The 23,682-nt window shown below is 45.6% G+C and overlaps 1 protein-coding gene and 1 pseudogene across 1 annotated transcript; both read left to right on the top strand.

Annotated features, from left to right (window-relative positions):
- Nucleotides 1-234: 234 nt before the first annotated feature.
- On the top strand, nt 235-6,134 carry LOC123644496. The gene is made up of 2 exons (XM_045560640.1): nt 235-624; nt 5,576-6,134. Exons 1-2 carry the CDS (start codon nt 235-237, stop codon nt 5,825-5,827), a joined length of 642 nt encoding a protein of 213 aa, XP_045416596.1. The 3' UTR covers nt 5,828-6,134.
- A 2,630-nt stretch (nt 6,135-8,764) lies between these two features.
- On the top strand, nt 8,765-12,489 carry LOC123644425 (annotated as a pseudogene).
- Nucleotides 12,490-23,682: the final 11,193 nt, after the last annotated feature.

The raw sequence follows: 23,682 nt of genomic DNA, 5'->3' as shown, positions 1-23,682 counted from the left end.
TTTATTTTATAATCACACACGCATGCTTTATCAAAACCTAATAAAAAGAACAATACAGATAGGGGAGAAAAAAGAGAAATGAGTGGAGAGGAGGGTGGGCCACTTTCAGCCCTCACGCCATCTATGAAGGCAGGAGACTTGAGCGTCAGAAATGGACTGGTCATTCCTCAGCTCTTCCAAACCTTATCCCACCTTAGCGCACATATGTCAACGATCCAGGCCTGCAACCACTGAATGAAATGGACTGGGGATCCCGCGGAAGGGGCAGGATCTGGACAAGCTCCCCAGCTCCAGGATCCCGAGGGCGCAGCCGTCCGTACGGCGCGCCCGTGCTGTGGGCCGTGGCCGCCAGGTGGCGCCCTGACGTCTGCTTGGGCGGCCCCGGGCGTTCACCTCCCGCAGCTCCCGGGCAGGGCGGCCGCCCACACGGTGCCCACGGGGAAGCGCCTGGCGCATGCCCCGTGGAGAAGACCCGCCCCGAACGCGGAGGCTCCAATTGCTTTTGGCCCCAAAGCCCCAGGACAGGGCCGGAGGGACCTAGGTCGCGGGGAGGACATGGCAGGATCCTCGCCTTCGCCTTGTAGCTCGCAGCCCCGCACCTCCCGCGGGGTGACGGGGCGGAAGGTGAGAGCGGAGCTGGGGCGGGGGACAGCGAGGTCCTCCAAACACGAGCGGTCTTCGCCCGGGGAAAAGCAGGTCTTACGGATGACGCCGTAGTAGAAAGCGCCAGAACCCCAACCGTCCTCCCCCGTCCCCGCCGGCCTCGCCCCGCGCCCCGCCCTCCCCCAGCCGTCCTTCCTCTTTCCGCCCAGGGCGAAAGCAGAAGCGTCCGAAAGCGCGGAGGAAACGGCCCGGGGAGCTCCCGGCTTCCCAGCGCGCGGCCGCCAGAGGGCGCTGCGGGGCGGGGTCTCGCCGGCGGGGCGCCACTGCGGTCCCGCCGCAGCCGTCGCCGCCCATCGTAGGCTTCTTTTTTTCAGGTGGTAAGTTTCTCTCTGCTTTTACTTTCTTTCCTTTCTTTTTTTTTTTGCCATCATAATTTTTTCTTGGGTTTTTTTAACTTCAAAGTATTAAAGGGGTACAAATGTTTGGTTATATGTATTGCGTTTGTAATACTTGAGTCACGGCTGTAAGTGTGCCGGCCACTCATGTAGTGTTCACTGTGCCCGTTGGGTGGGTTTCTCCCCCCCCCCGCATGATTTCCACTAAGTTTTACGTTGCTCCGTGCACATGTGTGCTCATCGGTTAGTTCCCATTTAATAGGAAGTCCATGTGATGTTTGTTTTTCTATCCTTGTGATACTTCACTTAGGATAATGGTCTCCAGTCCCATCCAAATTGTTGTAAAAGGGCGGGGCGTGGTGGCTCACACCTGTAATCCCAGCACCCTGGGAGGTGGAGGCGGAGGCGGGAGGGTCATTTGAGCTCAGGAGTTCCAGACCAGCCTGAGCAAGAGTGAGATCCCATCTGTACCAACAATGGAAAGAATTAGCCAGATGTGGTGGTGCGCGCCTGTAGTCCCAGCTAGTCAGGAGGCTGAGGCAGGAGGATTGCTTGAGCCCAGGAGTTTGAGGTTGCTGTGAATTAGGCTGACACCATGGCACTCAAAAAAAAAAAAAAGTTGTTGCAAAAGGCATGAGTTCATCCTTTTTTATGGCAAAGTAGTACTCCATGGTATACATATACCACATCAAGTTAATCCACTCATGAACTGATGGGCACTTGGGTTGATTCCACATCTTTGCAATTGTGAATTGTGCTACAATAGACATTCAAGTGCAGGTGTCTTTTTGATAAAATGATTTTTTTTTCCCTTTGGGTAGATACCCAGTAGTGGGCTTGTTGGATCGAATGGTAGGTCTACTTTTAGTGTTTTGAGGAATCTCCATAGGGGATAAATCAGAAAACAAAACAGACAAAGCCCCTGTGCTTGCGGGGTTTATAGTCTCCTCTGTGGGAAGAGGAGGGGCAGGAGACAGACAATAATCAAAATGAAGTAGAAAGGCATGTCAGATGGGAATAGATGCTATGGAGGAGAAAAAGCAGGTTAAGGAGCGTATGGTGAAGTGGAGATTCTTATTCTAGACAGGATGGTCAGGGAAGGCTCTCTGATCAGAGGGGCACACTTAAGCAGATCCCTACAGGATGAAGGGCCCAGGGCAGCCAAGCAGGTAGCTGAGGTAAGAACAGAAAACTAAGGAACACTTCAAACATGTTAAATGAATGTGTTTTTGAGGTAGGATACCATTCTGAGCCCTGGCCCATCTGGCATGGGCTACCCTCCTTCTCTCTACACCTGCTCCCCTGCATCCATCCATTCATCCATCCAACTATACCTTTAATCAGTACCTACCTCAGGCACCCACCTGCTCCATGCTGGGCCTTATGCAGGGTGTGTTTCATTTCCATATCTCCTGCATACACAATGCGGAAATGGAAAAGACATAACTCCTTGAAGGGAAAAAGAGCCTCACACTCTGGTGGGATCAGAGAATGACACAGCCCTTTTGGGGAGTAATAGGGCAGCATCTCACTTTGCAATGTGGCCACCCTTTGCACCCAAAGCCCCAGTGTGGGACTCCTGGCCAGGCATTTCACACAGTGGTGGGTACCACTGACTGGAGCTAGACTGAAGGTTTTTACCCCAGCCCCACCTCTTACCAGCTCTAGGACCCAGGAAATGCTATTTATCTGTGTGTGTCAGCTTTCACGGCTGTAAAATTAAGTTAATAATGATAATATCTAACTCAGAGGTTTTGAAAAACTATGTCACAAAGGGCTCAGAGCAGTGCTTGCCATATAGCAAGTGCTCAATAAATGTTAGCTATTATTATTAGCTTAGGCAATGGTTTGCATGAAACTGCAAGCTGGCCTGTTCAAAATGCTCTTTGCAAGATTATCTGCATAGCTCCATATTGAAGCCACCTCAATAAAGGTCCATCAATAGGAAAATGACTAATCAGATTATGGTACAACCATACTATAGAATAAAATGTCATTTTAGAAATTTTGTGCTAATGAGGCAGGAGGATTGTTTTTGAGTTTGAGACCAGCCTGGGCAACATAGAAAGACCCCATCTCTTAAAAACATTTTTTTTAATTAGCCAGACATGGTGGCGTGCACCTGTAGTCCTAGCTCCCGGGTAGGCTGAAGCAGGAGGATCACTTTAGCCTAGGAGTTCTGGGCTGGAGTGCACTATGCCCATCGGGTGTCAGCACTAAGTTTGGCATCAGTATGGTGACCTCCAAGGAGAGGGGGACCACCAGGTTGCCTAAGGAAGGGTGAACCAGCACAGGTCCTAAACAGCAGGTTAAAACTTGTGCTGATCAGTAGCGGGATCGCTGTACTCCAGCCTGGGCAACATAGTGCAACCTCATCCCTGTTAACAAGGAAGGAAGGAGGGAGGGGGGGGGGAGGGAGGAATTGCTAATATTCAGCAATTACTTTTACCTAAAAACAGCAATTTCATATGGCTAATATTAATATGAATTAAAACAACATTGACATACTGTTTTTATCCTTTCATGCTGGCAAAGATTTAAAATACCAGGCCGGGCGCGGTGGCTCACGCCTGTAATCCTAGCACTCTGGGAGGCCGAGGCGGGTGGATTGTTTGAGCTCAGGAGTTTGAGACCAGCCTGAGCAAGAGTGAGACCCCCATCTCTACTAAAAATAGAAAGAAATTATATGGACAGCTAAAAATATATATAGAAAAATTAGCCGGGCATGGTGGCGCATGCCTGTAGTCCCAGCTACTCGGGAGGCTGAGGCAGGAGGATCACTTGAGCCCAGGAGTTTGAGGTTGCTGTGAGCTAGGTGATGCCATGGCACTCTAGCCCGGGCAACAGAGTGAGACTCTGTCTCAAAAAAAAAAAAAAAAAAAAAAAGATTTAAAACACCTTGTGGCAGCAAAACTCTGGAGAAACAGGCACATTAATTAAGGGGAGAAAGCGAATTTGTACCATCTTTATGAAAGGTGATTTTGGATAAAAAAAAAAAAGCTAGCTAGATATGGTGGTATGTGCCTATGGTCCCAGCTACTCAGGAGGCTGAGGCAGGAGGATCACTTGAGCCCAGGAGTTGGAGGTTGCAATGAGCTGTGATGATGCCACTGGACTCTAGCCCTGGCAACAAAGCAAGACCCTGTCTCAGAAAAAAGGAAGATGATTTTGGCAATTACCTATCAATGACAAATCTAAATGCCTTTGACCCAGCTATTCCACTGCTAGAAATTTATTCTACAGATATATTTACATATGTGTTATGTACACAGTTATGCATCATGACATTGTTTGTAATTACAGAGGATAAGAAAAAGACTAAATGCCCTCAATCTGTGCACTGGTTAAATAAATTATGGCACATTCTCTCTCTCTCTCTCTCTCTCTCTCTCTCTCTCTCTCTCTCTCTCTCTCTCTCTCTCCCTCCCTCTCTCCCTCTCCCTCCCCCCCCCACCTCCCGTGCGCGCCCATGCGCACGCGCACACACATACACAGAAGGCATCAGTAAAAATAAAATAAGGGATCTCTTTACTGATTTGAAATGATCTCTAAGATCTAATCTCTATTAGAATTTGTGAAAACACACACACAAGGTACAGAACAATGTGTATAGTGTGTGTTATGTGTATATGTGTTATGGTATCTAAAAAACTGAAAACATTTGTTGTGCCTACAGAGGGGAACTTGGGTGGCTGGAAAACAGAGGTAGGAAGGAAACTTTTCATTGAATACTGTTTTGTACCTTTTATTTTGAACCCTATGACTAATTGCCCATTCAAAACAAATAAAACACACCTGAGGAAACCATGAGCCATCCCAGAAGGGGAAGCCAGAGACCTTGTGGCAGGAGCTTAGAGGCAACCTGAGGAGGCAAAACTAATCCAAGTGAGACTGAGTTTTGAGACAAGGCAGGAGAGCCACAAAGTGAGACTGGGCTGCAGACTGCCAAGAGACCATCTGTCAGCTAAGCCAGAGAGAGGACGGTGATCTGGAGAGGGCCAGGAGGTCCCCTGGTGTCTGGGAACCAAAGGAGTGGCTCCATTTACCATCGGTGCCAATGACTCACGCTTGTGCGTTCCATCCCTGCAACTCTGGGCTCTGCAAGGTTGGAGGTCCTAGTCCCCAAAGGTGCTACACCCTTGCTAGGGGTTACAACAAGCTACCGTTAAACTACAAGCTGCAGCTACTCACCAGGGTCTAGCTGGTGAGAGAAGTCCCCATACTGGCAGGGCTAACTGCCCCTGAGCAGCAGAATGAGAGAGGACTGCTTTTACACAATGGGGACAGGGAGGGTTAAATGTGGAACCCAGGTGATCCACTTAGGTACCTCCTAGTAATCTCTTGCCCACTGTAACTGAGAATGGTCACGTATGGTAACCCCAGCCTGAGAAGGGTATGGTTACCAAGGGTCATACCACTGGGTAAGCTACAACCAGTAAAGGTGATGGATGAGGGTGAGGGGAATTTACTGTGTGTGGATAGCAGGGGAGGGAGATGCTACCAGTTACAACCCTGAGATCAGCTGCGGCAGGGGGAGCTGTAGTTGTCTACCTGATCTCCCTTGTGTTTCCCCTCAGAAAAAGAGGACTCCAGGAACCATGGAGGGACTGCTCCCTGGACCAGTTCATGGAAAAGCATATCTGTGCAGTACAAAGAGGTGGATTGAAGCAGCCGTGAGAATGTGCCTCTCAGGTCTCCATCTGCAGGGAGTGTGCTGGGCCAGTGCTCAGAGAGCCATCACACCCTCCCACAGGCTGCTCCCAGAGAACGACGGAGCACCATGGGACACTGAGGCAGGCCTGCACCCAGGTGGTGTAGGACTCCTCTGAGAAGCAGTGTTGGCTCAAGGACTCCGCATTAATGTTTCCAAAACTTTCTCAGAATTGTGCCGCACTGTGGGATTCTTCCAGTCTCCCTGCAGGTGTTAGACCTGCATCACAGCCTGATGCTCTCCCAGCCTCCACAAGCTTCCTCCCCATTTTTCCTTCCAGGCTTTTTCCCGGTAAATCTCTTGACATCTAACCCAATCTTGGCATCTGCTTCTTGGAAGGCCTGAACTAACACAAGCTACTGCTATTGTGTATAAAACTGAGTTCTGAGCTTCCTGGAAGTCAAAGGAAAAATATTGTATTATCATATGGCCGTCATTTTTGCTCTTTGTCAAATACTTGCAGTTCCCCCACCTCCAGGCAACTCGGTAGGATTAATTCCTTGGATGGGATGGGGCCATCTGACTAGGTGACTTGCTGTAAGTCAGTAAGATTTGGTGGATCCTTTTATAACCATAATCCAGCCTTTTCTGACTAATATGCATTGGTTCCAATTATCCAATTCAGTGTTTGTCAATAGCAGCAGTATTGACAGTTTGGATCAGATAATTCTTTGCCGGAGGGTGGTGCTATGCATTGTAGAGTGTTTAGCAGCATTCCTGGCCTCTACTCACTAGATAACAGTAGGAAGACCCTCACAGCTGTGACAACGAAAAATGTCTTCAGACATTGCCAAATACCCCCTAGGGGGCAAAATTACTGCCAGTTAAGAACCACTAATGTAATGAACAGTAGTAAAACTTTTCTTTCCAAAGAGATCAAGTTTAAAATGGAATCATGAAATGCTCAATTAAAACCAGAGGAGGCAGAAAAAGGAGGAGAAAAGAAAGGACACGTACAACAAATTAGAAAACTGTTACAAACATAGAGAATATTAATCTTCAGTGGGGCTAAGAAGTCCTCCTGGGTCTGGGAACCAAAGGGAGGTGGGAGTCCCAAGCTACTTGGGAGGCTGAGGTGGGAGGATCCCTTGAGGCCAGGATTTCAAGACCAGCCTGAGCAACATAGTGAAACCCTATCTCAAAAATAAAGAGGAAGCCAGCGCAGTGGCTCACACCTGTAATCCTAGTTCTGGGAGGCCGAGGCGGGTGGATCGCTCGAGGTCAGGAGTTTGAGACCAGCCTGAGCGAGACCCCGTCTCTACTAAAAATAGCAGGAAAATTATCTGGACAACTAAAAATATATACAGAAAAAATTAGCCGGGCATGGTGGCACATGCCTATAGTCTCAGCTACTCGGGAGGCTGAGGCAGTAGGATCGCTTAAGCCCAGGAGTCTGAGGTTGCTGTGAGCTAGACTGATGCCACGGCACTCACTCTAGCCTGGGCAACAGAGCGAGACTCTGTCTCAAAAAAAAAAAAAAAAAAATATATATATATGTATGTATGTATGTTAAAGTCCTAAGCCCAGTACGTGTGACTGTGACCTTATTTGGGAATGGGGTCTTTGCAGATGGGACTGATGTGGGAGGTATCCCAGTGAAGGGAGGAAAGCCCCCTGAACTCGCCAAGTGGGTTCTTGGCTTAGCGTGGGAATGAATTCAAGAGTGAGCCACCTAGCTAGAGGAAATATTGAGACAGAGACAGAGACGACAGATCCTACTCCACGGACAGAGAAGGGGTCCTCTCCTGAGCAGGAAGGGGACCCTTTATGGGGCAGTGGTAACATTTTTAAATGTTCAAAAACCCCGTTAGGAAACAGCTGTATATGACCAGCATTATCTTGTGGTCATGCCATAAAGGTTAATCATAAACTGCTGTCACAGAAAGGTGAGCACAGTTTTTAAGGCATCCGGCTTAGTAATTCACCCATCCTCGTTGTGGTCTTGGGAGTGGTGACTTGCTGGTGACATCTTTGTTCAGGGTGATTAGGGTCTGGTATCAGTCAAAATGGCTGTTCTTAGGCTCTTTGCACCTTCCTTTTCTGCCTTATCCCTACATTAGAATCAAGTTAAGATGCAATCATTAGGGTGAGCCCTAATACAGTATGATTAGTGTATTTATAAGAAGAGGAGAAGAGTCACAGGCAAATGCAGTAGAAGCAGAGATTGAAGTGATGCATCTACAAACCAGGGGACACCATGCATTGCCAGCAGCAGCAGAAGTTAAGAGAAAGGTGTTATGGTTTTGAGGTTTCCACAAAGTTCATGTGTTGGAAACGTAATCCCTAATGCAACAGTATTGAGAAGTGAGACCCTTAAGAGGTGATTAGGTCGTGAGGGCTCTGCCTTCATCAATATATTAATACTGTTATTGTGGGAGTGGGTTAGTTATCTCAGCATTTATCCCTGACAAAAGGATGAGTTTGGCCCCATTCCTTTCTCTGTTTCTCTTGATCTCTTGCCCTTCTACACCATGGGATGACACAGCAAAAAGGCCCTCTCCAGATGTGGGCCCCTCAACCTTGGACTTCTCAGCCTCTAGAACTATAAAAAAATAAATCTCCATTCTTTTTAAATTACCCAGTCTCAGCTGGGCACAATGGCTCACACCTGTAATCCCAGGAACTCGGGACACTCACGCTGGAGGGTTACAGCCAGCTATGGTGGTGCCACTGCACTCCAGTCTGGACAACAGAGCAAAACCCTGTCTCTAAAAAATAAATAAATAGGCCAGGTGCAGTGGCTCAGGCCTGTAATCCTAGCACTCTGGAAGGGCAAGGCAGGAGGATCACTTGAGCTCAGGAGTTTAAAACCAGCCCGAGCAAGAGTGAGACCCCATCTCAAAAAAAAAAAAAAAAAGAAAGAAAATAAAAATAAATAAATAACCTAGTCTCAGATATATTGTTATTGTGGCAGAAAATACATCTAGACAGAAAATTGGTACCAAGAAGTGGGGCCATTACTATAATAAATACCTCAAAATGTGGAATTGGCTTTGGAGTTGGGTTATGGCCACAGGCTGGAAGAATTTGGAGGATCTAGGATAGAAAAGGCTAGATGGCCATGGCTGGAGTATTAGTGGCAATTCTGGTATGGGCTCAGAAGTGAAAGCCTAAATATTCTTAGGGATTGCTTAAGTGGTATGATCAGAATGTTGGTAGAAATATGGACAGTAAAGGCCAATCTGATGAGGTTTCAGATAGAAATGAGGAACAAGGTATTGAAAACCAGAGGAAAGGCCATCCTTGCAATACAGTTGCAAAGAACGTGGTGGAATTATGTCAGTGTCCTAGGACTTTGTAGAAGGCAGCACTTAAGCATGAGGAACTAGGATATCTGGCAGGAGAAATAAATAGCTGCCCCAGCTATGGCTCAAGTGGGTCTAGGTATAGCTCAACCTGCCACTCTGGAAGGTACAAGCTGTAAAACCTGGTGGCCCCCACATGGTGCTAATTCTGCAGGTGCACAGAATGCACACCTATTGGGCCATGACAACCTCCACATAGATTTCAAAGAATGTTATGGACAGCCTGGAAACCCAGGCAGAAAGTTGTCATAGCGGCAGAGCCACCAGAGAGCCCCCACTAGGACAATGCCTACTGGGGTCATGGGGGTGGCGCAGCCCCCAAGAGCACAGAACTGTAGGTCCACGAAGGCTGCAGGCACAAGACTTCAACGTGTGAGGGCTGCTGCATGGGCTAAGCCACCTGGCAAAGCCATAGGGCAGGGCTGCCTGAGGCTTTGGGGGTCCAACCCCAGCCCAGGAGTTTGAGGTTGCTGTGAGCTAGGCTGATGCCACTGTACTCTAGCCTTGGCAACAGAGTGAGACTCTGTCTCTAAATAAATCGATTAATTAAATTAAAATAATACTAATAGAGGCAACTGGAGGAAACTGGAGTACATGGGAACTGTAGAGGCTAAAGCAACTCCATCTTGGATACTAACCTGCTATGTTGACTTCTGATTAACCCCTGTTACAAAAATGCCTCTAAATGTCTACTTTATGTATTATTACCATAAATCCTGCCCTTAGGTCAAAACAACGGTGGTGATAAGTGCTGTCCTTAGGCAGATTCACATAGCTCTCATGCCTTTCTCTGAGGGGACTTCAATTGTCCTACACATTCTTTCCCTATGGTACAGAAGTCCTGGGTCTGAGGGATAACAGCATGGGGATCCACCTCTCGCAGCTGCCTGGGATATGGCTTCTATTCACAAGTCCCTATTAAATATTTCTTTCTGCGAAACTGGATTTGCCAGCCTCTTTCTTCAGCCTCTCAGCTTCCTTGGACTTTGGGAGCAGGTTTCCACAGACCTGCTCACCGAGAAAAGGAACTCTCTGAACTATCTCTTCAATGTCTATATAAATCTAAAACTGTTCCAAAAAATAAAGTTTATTTAACATTTTTTTAAAAGATTAAAAAAAAACACAGATGCTACAAAGATGTCAGTATTCTCCCTTAAAATGCTATAAAAATTACAATTAAAAAAAAAGATCAAGTGTATCATGGTACTTTAAAAAAATTTGCCATTTGCTTTTTTAGATCAGTGCAAGTGATCATCATAATGGACCATTTTTCTTCTATTGAAGTGTTGTGTTTTTTGTGGCAGGACTGGTCCCTATGTGACTATCATGAGATGACCTTGGATGAAGATGAGAGTGTCGGGTTATGTCATTATTCCCTGAAGGCAGTGCAGCTGTGGACTGCAGTTGGAGAAATTCAGGAGGCCCTCAAGTTTCCTGAACAAGGCCCCACAGAGGGGCTGCGCCTGGGGGCTCACTATGGCCTAAGATCTAGAGTCCATTTCTGCAAATTCAAATCCTTAGTTATGTCCCCTTTGCCCAGAGCTGATACACTCTAGAAGGCTGGACCCCTAACTGAGCTCCACAGGCAGACGTGGAAGCTAGAACCAAACCTGGAAGAGGCCAGAAAACCAATCTGGCCAGGTGACTCCTTAAGAAAATACAGAAATAGGCCAGACAAGGTGGCTCACACATGTAATGCTAGCACTTCGGAAGGCTGAGGAGGAGGGAGGATTTCGTGAGGTCAGGAGGTAGAGACCAGACTAAACAACAGCGAGACCTCATCTCTACAAAAAAATAGAAAAATTAGCCAGGCATAGTGGCATGCGCCTGTAGTTGCAACTACTCAGGAGGCTGAGGCAGGAGGGTTGCTTGAGCCCAGGGTTTGAGGTTGCTGTGAGCTATGATGACGCCACTGCACTCTAGCCTGGGAAACAGAGCAAGACCCTATCCAACAAAAAAAAAAAGGGAGGGGGCAAATAATCATAATCCCCCAAACACATGCTATGTAACCATTTTAATTATAATGATTCTTTTTATCCTCACATATTTATGGGGTGGATATTATTTTTTCCTCACATTACAGCTGTGGAAACAGAAAGCTTTAATATTAATAACTTACCCAAATCATATAGCAAGTAAATGGTCTAGCTGGGCTGTTTTTGTTTTTGAGAGACAAGATCTCTCACTGTTGCACAGGCTGGAGTACAGTGACACACAATCACAGCTCACTGCAATCTCCAACTCTTGGCCCCAAGCCATCCTCCCACCTCCGCCTCCTGACGTGCTGGGATTACAGATGTGAGCCACTGCGCTTTGGGATTTGAGCTCCAGACTCTAGACCTAGACACTACAGCATCCTTAGGGAAGCCAAATTGTAATAGTGAATTTCATGTTACCTTATGAAATCAGGGGAAGAGGGAGGCTGGGGAGATGTCTTATACAAGTCATAATAAATTATCCCAACCCCACTACTTAGTACATTTTTAACTTTTTTTTTTTTTTTTTTTTTTTGAGATAGCATCTGTCTCTGTTGCCCAGGCTAGAGTGCTGTGGCATCAGCCTAGCTCACAGCAACCTCAAACTCCTGGGCTCAAGCGATCCTTCTGCCTCAGCCTCCTGAGCAGCTGGGACTACAGGTGTGTGCCACCATGCCTGGCTAATTTTTTCTATTTTTAGTAGAGACAGAGATCTCGCTCTTGCTGAGGCTGGTCTCGAGCTCCTGAGCTCAAGCAATCCTCCTACCTCAGCCTCCCAGAGTGCTAGGATTACAGGCGTGAGCCACCATGCCCCACCCTAAGTACATTTTTAGAGGATTAAAATTGTGGGCCCTGGGAGCCAGGAAGGTGAGGGGGCAGGCCCTTGGGCTGAGTCCGGTGGGTGCCGGCTTGGCGCTGGGTAGCGTGGGATCGCCACAGCGTAGCTGCAGCGTCTCTGAGTGCAGGTGGCGGTGGACTGTATGGTGAAGAGTCTGCAGAGAGAGAGCATCCAGAAACTGCAGGGCGTCATGTTCCGGGGCAGCACCAGCTGTGTGAGAACAGCCAGGCGTCGATGCAGCAGGTGTCCCAGTGCATCGAGCTTTGCCATGCACCTCTGGCTTAAGCCCAGGCTTTGGTAACTAGTGAGTTGGAGAAGTTCCAGAACCACCCGTCCAGGTGCACCATGCATTGCAATGACAAAGCCAATGATTCAATGGACGCAGGGAGTAAGGAGCTTCAGGTGAAGGGGCAGCCGGGCAGTTGTTTGACCAAGTGTGTGGATGACCACATGTACCTCCTCCCAACTATGACCAAGAAAATGAAGGCGTCTCTGTCATCCCTTGGGAAATAAACGTTTTTGCCAGTGGCCTGGGCGTGGTGGGGTGGGCCTGTACTCTCAGCTACGTGGGTGGCTGAGGTGAGAGGATCACTTCACTCTAAGAGGTCCAGGTTACACTGAGCTATGGTCATGCCACTGCATTCCAACCTGGACAGCAAAATGAGACCCTGTTTCCTAAAAAATAAAATAAAATAAAATAAAAAGAAGAATGAGGCTGATCCGAAGGTAGTGAGTTATCTCACTTGACTGTTCACAGTTATAGATTGAACTCCTTGTTCTACTACTTTCCCCTTCTCACTACTGCACTTGACTAGTCTAAAAAAAAAAAAAAAAGAATGAGAATTTCAGTCTTTTAAGCAAAGTTTACATATGAAGAAATTAAAGATGGCAACAAGTTTAAGGCATTTGTAACTTGCCTCTGGGCACTGTTTCTTTGATGTTTCAATCTTAAAAAGTAAAATGGAAAAACTGGTAACATTTGGGCCAGAGATAGTACTGGGGTGTTTTAGAGCCTAAATTTCATGTGACAAGTGCTTGTCCTGCCAGTAGAGATCTTCCTTTTACCAAGGCAGAGCCCTCCAGGGTACCAAATTCCTCTCACACAGGCACCAACAGGCTGGCCGGTTCCCGAACCTGGTGGAGTTTGAGGAGAGGTGTTTCTGCTTGTTGCCAACCTCCTCTTTACCAGAAGTGTTACCACACCATTTTCCATAGGCGGTAAAACAAAATCCATAAGGTCACTAAGTTAGAAACGGAAAAAAGGTTTCTGGGTCTTTGTTTTGCTTGGTTTTGTTTTATTTATACAAGGGCATAAAGTTAATTTAAGATGTGGAGTTGGTAGGGAGAGTAGTTTGAATAAGAATTTCTAAGATTCCTTATGGATAACCTTTCTGGCCATAAAGATGTGGATGTACATTTCTTAAAATTATTACACACTGCGTCTTTCAGCCTGGAGACCATGCAAAAACACAAGAGGTGACATCACGTTGATTAAGGGAAGCATAGCTTCTGTCTTACCGGCTGATGGGCCCTGAGGCTGCCTGCAGCAGAATGACAGGACAAGCTTGCAGGAGTAACACTTTCCCCTTGAAGAGAAAGGGGGTTTTGATTGTGATATATACCGGTATCCGGAAATGAATAGTAAAAGAGGAACTGTTGGCTACTTAATTATATTACAAGAGAGTTGAGAAGTCTTGGATTTGGAAAAACCTGGTTTTCATAGAACAGAATGGAATGAAAGCCTAAACACAACACTGCCCACTTAGCCTCCTGAATCAGTGGAGCCCTACTGAGACACCCGCCTGGCAACAGGAAGATCAAGGGAGGAAAGGAAGCAACTTGGGCTAGGATGGGCTGCGACTCCCTTAGAGCAAGGGAGGGCAGCCCCCCACTACAAAATGCCATTTCTGCTTGGGGTTGCCCCAGCCTGGCACCTTGTTGTTTTGATAACGACTTTGTTGTCTTTTTGCCTACTTGTTACTTAAAATGGTAACCGTAGCCTGTTTGCTGTTTCCAGGCTGTGATATATTTTTCTAGTGGTTTGGTTTTTTAAAAAAATAAGTGTTTAAACTCTCTGACCCCCAAAAATGTGGGCATTGGAACTAGACTGCTAGAGCCCAAACCCTGGCTCTGCTGCTGATTTGCTTTCTGTGTGACGTGGGTAAGTTACTTACCTTCTGCGGTAGGCAGAATAATGCCCCTCCCCCCAAAATATCCATGTCCTAATTCTTGAATCCTGTGAATATTCTAGGTTACATAGCAAAGGGAAATTAAGGTTGCAAATGGAATTAAGGTGGCTAATCAACTGATCTTAAAAAAGGGAGATTGGCAGGGCATAGTGGCTCACACCTGTAATCCTAGTACTCTGGGAGGCCGAGGCAGGAGGATTGCTTGAGCCTAGGAGTTTGAGGTTGCAGTGAGTTATGATCGCACCACTGCATACCAGCCTGGGTGACAGAAGGAGACGCTGACTCAAAAAAAAAAAAAAAAAATTCTGTGTCATGAAATAAAAACTGTTGGGGGGGCAGGGGGCAGTTCTCTATTCCACAGAGACTGTCCTAGATTTCTCCCGTCTGTGATGCTACCATTGTTAACATACTACAAAGCCACAAAGGAAGAGGAAGGGAGCATACGGGATCTTGCAGGATGGTCTTTAATAGGCCAAGCCTGAAATTGATATACATCCACTTCCACTTACATTTCTTTGGCCTTAACTTCATATGGTCCCCCAGCTATTGTAACTGCAAGAGAGCTAGGAAATGTGGCCTGGCTGAAAGCTTGGTAAGGAGAGGAAAGGGGTTTGGTGAGCATCTAGCCAGTCTCTCGACACACATAACACCACCTACCCCTCCAGTAGTGCAGGTGTCAGCATGGCCTCTGCCCGGCAATCTTGAGCCATGCACACCCTCAGTCCCATGCCGTTAATTGGCCTGAGATAGACCAGCAACCCAGCGTCCTTTCTTCCTTCTTACCCCACAGCCAGTCATCACCAAGTACCAACTGACCCACCGTTACATATCTCTCTCAGTAGCCATCACCTCTGCGGCTGCAACAGCCAGAGCTTGTGCAACAGCCTCTCATCTGGCCTCCCTTTGTGCTGTCATGGGGCTTATTTCTTTTGTAAGGCTGCAGTTGAGCAAACAAATGAACAAATAAATAAAGGAACAAGACAATTTAAGATAATGATAGGTGCTATGAGGAACCAGAAGTTGAAATGATAAAGGAGGACTGTTTGGGGTGAGGACGAGGGCATAATTTATATAGAGCAGTCAGTGAAGGCTGCACTATGGACGTATTTGTGGCAGATAGTATTATCCAATATTATCCAGAAAAGCAATATTTCCATTTCCACATGCTGCTTCAGAACCCTGCCACTCCCCCACCAAGTGGTAGAGTCTGTGTTGCCCTCACTTGAACTTGGACAGGTGTTTGACTTTCTCAGCTAATAAAGTACAACAGAACCGAATGATGCTATGTGACTTCTGAGGGTAGGTCATAAAGGACAATAAAGCTTCCACCTGCCTCTTTGGGGACACTTTCCCAGGAACCCAGCTACATGGAGAACAACCAGAGCCCCCAGCTTTCAACCCTGGCCACGTGAGTGAGCCAACTCAGAAGCAAATCCTCAGTTCTCAGCTGATTTGCCCCAGGTGATGTTGCATGGAGCAAAAAGGAGCCTTCCCCATTGAGCCCTCCCCTAAATATAGATATATGAGCAAAGTAAACAACTGCTGTTTTGAAGCCACTGTATTTTGGGGTGTTTCATTATGGAGCAATAGTAACTGAGCTGAGGCCTAAATACCCAAGGAACCAGCCATGAGGAAACCTTCACAGAGCATTTTAAGTATTGCCAGCAACAAATCCCATGGCTCTAAGACAGGCACGAGCTTGGCACACAGAAGAAGGCACAGAAGGTCGAGTGGCTGCGAGGGAGATCGCTGAGACACGTGGCTGGAGAGGAAGGCTGGAGCCGCAGTATGCAGAGCCTCCTGGGCCACGGGCAGAAGTTTGAAATGTTTTAAAATTCAGTGGGCGCCTTCAGAGAGTTACGACCAGGGGAACGATGAAATTCAGCTTCTTAAAAGATGGCCCTAGCCATTGCGAGGAGAATGATCTGTAGCAGTGCAAGAGTGGAAACAGGAAGACCAGTTAGCGGTTGTCCAAGATAACCACGATTGTCGCTAAGTGGTGGAGAGAAGACAGACCAGACATATTTTGTAGAGGCAACAGGCTTTGCTGACAGATAGGATGAGGGGTAACGGATGGGAAGAATAAAGGCAAACCTCTAGGTTTTTCCCTCAAGCAGCCATGTGAACGACAGTGCTACTGGCAGGATGGGAAAGGCTTGAAGAGGAACAGGGTTGGGGTGGGGGAAAACTTCCCGTTCCCTCAGGATATCCGATTTCAATATGGTTATAGAAAGAATTCAAGCTGGTTAAATAATTCTCACTAAGCAGTTATGGGCAGGTGAGTACAGAGCTTCTGAGTCTGGTAGGGGTGGAGATTCTGAAAACTGCTTGGCTTTCCTTAGAAATTCCTTTCTATTTACTTGTCTGCCTATATAGCTTTAAGAGCCTCCGTGCAGAGCATGGTTGTTGTAATTACTATGGCAAAGATCCCAGCTGGAAGCTGAAACATGCCAGAAGGAGGAAATTGAACTCAACATGTAAGAGACCCAGCCAAGCACTTTTCCCAAATCATACTCCATTTGCCAGTCCGAAAAAGAGCCCCTGAGTGACCAAGAGGAAAGAACCAGGCCTTAGATGTGTACTGAAAAAATAGCTAGAAAGAGACAGCGGCAAGAACTAGAAGGACTCCTAAAGTAGGCAGAAGCTTCCTAGGCTATAGGAAGCAGCTTGTGGATGTCCTACAGGGAGAGGAGGAAGGAGGAGGCCTGGAATGGCCAAAGAAGAGAGGAAGGGATCCTAGGCCAGGCCACACCTACATCCCTTCCCTACCTTCCGTCTGCAGCCCCAAAGCTCAGAAGGAAACTGCTGCCTTCACTTGGTCCTCAGGGAGGGTTATTCACCTGTCCCAGTTTCTTGAAGGTCACCTCATAGGACCCTGGGTTGGACTGGTCAGCAGAGGGAAGCAGGGTAGCCACCAAGCTCTGAAGGGGCAGAGGATGGGAAATCACAACAGCAGGGACCTATGTGCCTTTACTGAGTCTCACTCAGAGTCACAATTCCACTGATTTCTCTCTCCTGTGTTTTTCATGTTTGCTTTAACTTTCCTCTCTGTTGCCTCCTCTGTGGGCCCACAGTACTTCCTGCCTGAATGCTATGTCTTCCCACTCTCTCTCAAAGTATGGCAAAGGTCTCTGGTTAACCATGAGCTGCAAAAGAGTCAATGATAACCCATCCCTGGGCAGTACTTCATTCATTCACTGTGTATTTATTGAGCCCCTACTGTGTATGACGGTTAAGGAGGCCATTGCAGTAATCCAAGTGAGAGACAATGGAGACTTGGACCAGTGTAGGCAAAGAGGTGATGAAGTGGTTGGATTCTGGATATAGTTTGAAAGGTGGAGCCAACAGGATTCCCTGATGGATTGGACATGAGGTGTGAGAGCAGAAAGAAGAGAAGAAGGCTTCCAAGGTTTTTGGCCTAAGCATCTAAAAGAATGGGGTAGCCATATTCCAAAATAGGAAAGTCTGCAAGACAGGAAACTTGGAGGAACTAATTCAAAAGATTCACTCTTTGAACATACTAAGTTTGAGATGCTTATTTAAGCATTCCAGTAAGGATATTAGTTAGCAGTCCGGAATTCCTGAGAAAGGTTGAGGTTAGAGATAGAAATTTTTTAAATCTACTTTTCTCTGCCCATAAACAAAAAGAAATGTTGAAACCAGAAGGAGTCTGCAGAATTTCAACCAACAAATATCAGGAAGTATAAGACTAATCAAGTTATCTAGAAATGGGCTGGGTTGGTGGCTCATGCCTGTAATCCTACCATTCTGGGAGGCCAAGGTGGGAGGATCACTTGAGGTCAGGAGTTCGTGACCAGCCTGAGCAAGAGCAAGACCCCGTCTCTACTAAAAATAGAAAAAAGTAGCCAATCGTTGTGGCCTGTGCCTGTTGTCCCATCTACTCAGGAGGCTGAGACAAGAGGATCACTTGAGCCCAGGAGTGGAGGGAGGTTACAAGGAGCTATGATGATGCTACTGCACTCTAGCCAGGGCAACAGAGTGAGACTCTGTCTCCAGGAAAAAAAAAAAAAGGATATCTAGAAATGATGTTGGCATTGCCACAGAGTAGGAGAGTGAACTTGCTGAGAGATTAAATGAGATCATATATCTAAGTACACTTTAGAGCTTCTAAGTTCCTATACAGAGATGGGGACCATCATTGAAAGTGTCTCCAGTGGTCCCCTGTCTGTAGAGAATGATATGGGGATAATTTGATCTTCCCAGGTCAATGAATCAATGGCCTTTGTAGACCCCATCCCTCCTCAGGTCAATATCAATATTAAAAGCCGAATACCCTTTCCTCCTTCAACAAACGTCTTTTCCCCTGCCTTCCTTCACCTCAGCCTCTCTCTTCTCCTAGTTACAGAATTAAAGCTATCATTCAAGTTAATGAGACAAACAGAGGATGGGGGAAGAGAATACAGACTAGGATACCACCTTACCTATCAAGAGATAACCTCAAATTCCTTATGTGTATTTTTTTATTTTAAAATAATTATTGTTTTATTTTAAATAAGATGTTTGCTGTCAGTGTGATTACTATTTTTGTTTGTTTATTTATTTTTCTGAGACAGGGTCTCACTTTGTTGCTCAGGCTAGAGTGCAGCGGCACAATCACAGCTCACTGCAACCTCTGACTCCTGGGCTCAAGCGATCCTTGTGTCGCAGCCTGTTGGGTAGCTAAGACTACAGGCGTGGAGTGCACCAGTATGCCAGGCCAATTTTTAAAATTCTTTGTAGAGACAAGATCTCTCTCTGTTACTCAGGCTGGTCTCAAACTCCTGGGCTCAAGAGATCCTCCTGCTTCGGTCTCCCAAAGTGGTGGGATTACAGGCGTGAGCCATTGTGCCAGGGTTTGCTGGTTATTTGTTGGTTATTTGTTTTTTACTCTCTGGATGTTTTCTTTTTTTATTTTGCCTTGGCTTGTTTTTTTTTTTTTTTTCCTAAATAAACTTAAATTTTTAGAGCAGTTTTAGGTTCATAGCAAGATTGAGGAAAGCACAGAGAGTTCCTCTTTACCCCCTGGCCCCTACACACACATAGGCCCCCCCATTTCAACACACCTACCAGAGTGTACATTTGTTACAATCGATGACCCTAACATAGGTACATTATTATCACCCAAAGTCCATACTTTACATTAGGGTTCATCTTGATGTTGTACATTCTACAGGTTTTGATAAATGTATAATGACATGTATCCATCATTATAGTATCACACAGAATAGCTTCACTGCCTAAAATCCTCTGTGCTCTACTTATTCATCCTTCCCTTACCCCTAACCCCTGGAAAACACTGCTCTTTTTATTGTCTCCATAGATTTCCATGATTTTTTGCATTTTTTGAGAATGTCATGTAGTTGGAAACACATAGTATATAGCCTTTTAAGATTGGCTTCTTTCATTAAGTAATATGCATTTAAGTTTCCTCCATATCTTCTCATGGCTTGACAGCTGCTTTCTTTTTTCTTTTTTTTTTTTTTTAGTTCTATTTATTTATTTATTTAAGATAAGGCTTCCATCTGTCACCCAGGCTGGAGTGCAGTGATACGATCATAGCTCACTGTAGCCTCTAACTCCTGGGCTCAAGCAATCCTCCCACCTCAGCCTCCTGAGTAGCTGGGACTACAGGTGTGTACCACCAAGCTTGGCTAATTTTTTTTTTATTTGAGACAGGGTCTTGCTATATTGCCTAGGCTAGTCTCCAACTCCTAGCCTCAAGCAATCCTCCTGCCTCCACCTTCTAAAGTGCTGGGATTACAGGCCTGACCTCAAATGAGGCCACACCTGGCCTCATTTCTTTTTAGCACTGAATAATATGCCATTATATCATTGTATGGATATACTACAGTTTATTTATCCATTCACCTACTGAAGTACATCTTGGCAGCTCTCTGGATGCTTTTTTTTTTTCCTGAGACAGGGTCTTGCTCTATCACCAGGGCTAGAGTGCAGTGGTGCCATCATAGCTCACTGCAACCTCACACTCCTGGGCTCAAGCGATCCTCCTGCCTCAGCCTCCCAAGTAGTTGGGACTACAGGTGTGCACTACCATGCCTGGCTAATTTTTCTATTTTTTGTAGAGACAGGGTCTCACTCTTGCTCGGGCTAGTCTTGAACTCCTGGCCTCAGGCAATACTCCTGTCTCTGCCTTCCAAAGTGCTAAGATTACAGGCCTGAGCCACCACTCCTGGCCTCTCTAGATGCTTTTAATATAGTCTCTCTGTCCTTCATCTTCTACAGTTTTCCTATGAAGAGTGTAAGTGTGGACTTATTTCTATCATTGTTGAGATTTGCTGTGATTTTTGAATCAGAGGATTCATATTTTTCATCAATTCTGGAAAATTTCTTAGGCATATTCTCTTTGAATATTATCTCCCTTCTATTTTCTCTGTTCTTTTCTTCTGGGACCCTAGTTAGCTATATTCTAGATCTTCTTATGACATTATTCATGTTTCCCAACATCTGTTTTTTTTTTTTTTTTGAGACAGAGTCTTACTCTGTTGCCCAGGCTAGAGTGTCATGGCATCAGCTTAGCTCATAGCAACCTCAAACACCTGGGCTCAAGTAATCCTCCTGTCTCAGCCTCCCAAGTAGCCGGGACTACAGGCATGTGCCACCATGCCCAGCTAATTTTTTCTATATATATTTGTAGTTGTCCAGATAATTTCTTTCCATTTTTTTAGTAGAGACAGGGTCTCACTCTTGCTCAGGCTGGTCTGGAACTCCTGAGCTCAAATGATCCATCCACCTCGGCCTCCCAGAGTGCTAGGATTGCAGGCGTGAGCCACCACACCTGGCCCCTAACATCTCTTTGTTTTCTTTACTGTATTCTGAATAATTTTTGTAGGTCTATATTCTAGTTTATTAATTTCCTCTTTAATTATATCTAATTTGCTTTTTAACCTGTTCATTGAGGGTTTTTTATACTTTATAAAAAACACATAACAAAATTTATCATTCATCCAATTTTAAGTGTACAGTTCAGTAGCTTTAAGTGTCTTCACATTATTGTGCAACCAATCTCCAGGACTTCCTCATCTTGCAAAACTAAACTCTGTACACCCATTAAACAACAACCCCATTTTCCCCTCCCCCCAGCCCATGACAACCACCATTTAACTTTCTGTTCCTATGAATTTAACTACTTTAGATACCTCATTCATGTAAGTGGAATCATACAATATTGTTCTTTTTGTGACTGGCTTAGTTCATTTAGCACAATGACTTCAAAGTTCATCAATGTTGTAGCATGTGACAGGATTTCCTTCCCTGTTAAGGCTGAATCATATTTCATTGTATATACATGCTAGTATACATTTTGTTTATTCATTCTTCCTTTGATGGACACTTGGTTTATTTCCACCTCTTGGCTATTGTGAATAATGCTGCCACAGACATAGTTGTGCAAGCATTTCTTTGAGTCTCTGCTTTCAGTTCTTTTGGATGTATACTCATAAGTGGGATTGCTGGATCATATGATTGTTCTGTTTTTAATTTTAGTGAGGAACTGCCATGCTGCTCTCCATAGTGGCTATGGCATTTTATGTTCCCACCAAAAATGTACGAATTTCTCCATATCCTCACCAACACTTGTTATTTTCTGAATTTAGAGTTGCATGAGGTTTGTTTGGGGCAGAATAAAGCACAATTGCCCTGGATCAACCAACATAGACTCTTTAATTTTGAAGTTCCTCATTTTTGAGGGAAGTTTCCAACCACCCCACTTGTGGTTAATTGTTCATTGCCCAACCTGAGATCCTGGCTCTTAAGTGGAGTTTCATAGATGTGTGAATATAACTAGTAGGACAATGTTCCTCCACAGCTTCTGAAAGTCAGAGCCCAGAGAAACTTGAAAATAGAACCAGAGGAAAATTAGGGGGAGCCAGACCCCTGAGCAGTGAGTACCACAGCTACTTCCTCAATGTGACCACCTGAGGAAGGGCCATTGGGCAAGTTTCCCTATTCTCTTCCCCTCAAAGGACAAGAATTCCTCTGCCCTCCTCAGAGAACAGAAGCCTGCTGTGCCCACCTAAAGGAAAATCCTAATCGGCCTTTGGAAAATAATGGCTTTCTTTGGCGGAAAGAATATTGCAGTGAGAATCTGGAGCCCACAATCCTGGGTGTCAGTTCCAGTGCTTTGGCTATGGAATCTGGTGTGATGCTAAGTAAACTTCCTTCAGGAATGTTCTTTTTTTTTTCTTTTCTTCTCGTCTTTCTTTCTTTTTTTTTTTTTTTGAGATGAGGGTTTCACTATGTTGCCCAGGCTGGTCTCAAACTCCTGGACTCAAGGATCCTCCTGCCTTAGCCTCCAGAGTAGCTGGGATTATAGGCATGGGCCACTATGTTGGCAGGAATTCCTTCTTCAGGGGATACAACTAAGTCATCTGCTCTGGACCCAAGACTGGAACAACATATCTCAGAGTTTTCTAAATGCCCATTCTGGCTCAGCTTTGCCTTGCTTTTTTTTTTTTTTTTTTTTTTTAGTAAAGAGGCTTTATTGGAGCACTCCTGAGTGAGGGTATAACGGGTCCTAAGAGAGAGGGGGCTCAGACGAGGTTCTCAGGTCCCGGGGGAGAGGGTCTGAGAAGTCGCCTCTTCTGCCTTGCTTCTTGATCATCTTCATAAAGCAGTGAAAAACTCACCTTTATGAGAAATCTTTGCATTACAATGTAGATTTTTCCACACAAGCCAGGCAAAAATATGACTGTGTGTGATCCACACTCAAGGGAAGTATGTAGAATGAAATGACTCTTGCACTACGGTAGTGAGACTACTGGCTGGGAAGGTGGGCAGAGCATGAGAGTTTCTTTTTTTCTTTGAGACACAGTTTGGCTCAGGCTGGAGTGCAATGGCATGATCTGTAGACGCAAGAGTTTCTCTTGTGAAAGTTAGTTCAATATTGTTGTTATATTTTCTATTTAATGGTAATACTTAAACACAAATTTAAACTATACAACAGATTCTTATAAATTATTCAAGTTTACATAAGACAGCAAAATGTGAAAAACACACCCACCTATCCTCACCACCCAATAATTTATCACCTGTTGATGTAGGTCAGGTACTCCTGGATGTAGACTGAGACAAATTTTTGTGCAGGTGATTAATTGGGAAGTGCACTCAGAAATATGGGTAAGCCAGTGAGGAAAAGCAGGATTAGGCATAGAGATAAATTAGGGTGTGAGGCAGCTGCAACAGAGGCCTCAGCAATCCCTCAGGGAGCTCTGAAGCTAGGATGGCCCCGCAGAACTGTCTGAAATTGAGGCAAAGGAACATGCGTTTACACCCCATAATAACCAGTCATTGGATGCCATCTGTCCCCAGGGAGAGCTTAACTTGGCAAAACCGCACCAGGCAGCTGAAGGTGATAGCTGGGAAGACACTATGCAGTAAGCTGTCAGCAGGCAACATTCCTGGCACCCTGAAGAAATGGTTGGTACTAAAGAGGGACATATGGATAATACATCACAGTATCCAGTACACCCCTACACTCCTGTTATCCTCCCCATAACAAAAACCATCAGAGTTAGGTGCATATCCCTTAAGACCTGTGTTTTTGAATCCACATACGTGTATATTTTCATACACAAGCATATATGTATATATCTTTTTTTTTCCTACTTCAAAAGAATCAGAAAACATGCACTGTCCTATTGCTTTGT

The sequence above is a fragment of the Lemur catta genome, chromosome 1, assembly GCF_020740605.2.
Source record: "Lemur catta isolate mLemCat1 chromosome 1, mLemCat1.pri, whole genome shotgun sequence".
Classification (NCBI taxonomy): domain Eukaryota; kingdom Metazoa; phylum Chordata; class Mammalia; order Primates; family Lemuridae; genus Lemur; species Lemur catta.
This window is presented reverse-complemented; position numbering and strand designations above follow the sequence as displayed.

What these genes read in the sequence shown, in the direction of transcription:
- LOC123644496 (XM_045560640.1), top strand. Translation starts at nt 235, where the DNA reads ATGAAATGGACTGGGGATCCCGCGGAAGGGGCAGGATCTGGACAAGCT. An exon ending in GCGGGGTGACGGGGCGGAAG is followed by an intron (nt 625 to 5,575) that starts GTGAGAGCGGAG and finishes GTTTCCCCTCAG; the next exon opens with AAAAAGAGGACTCCAGGAAC.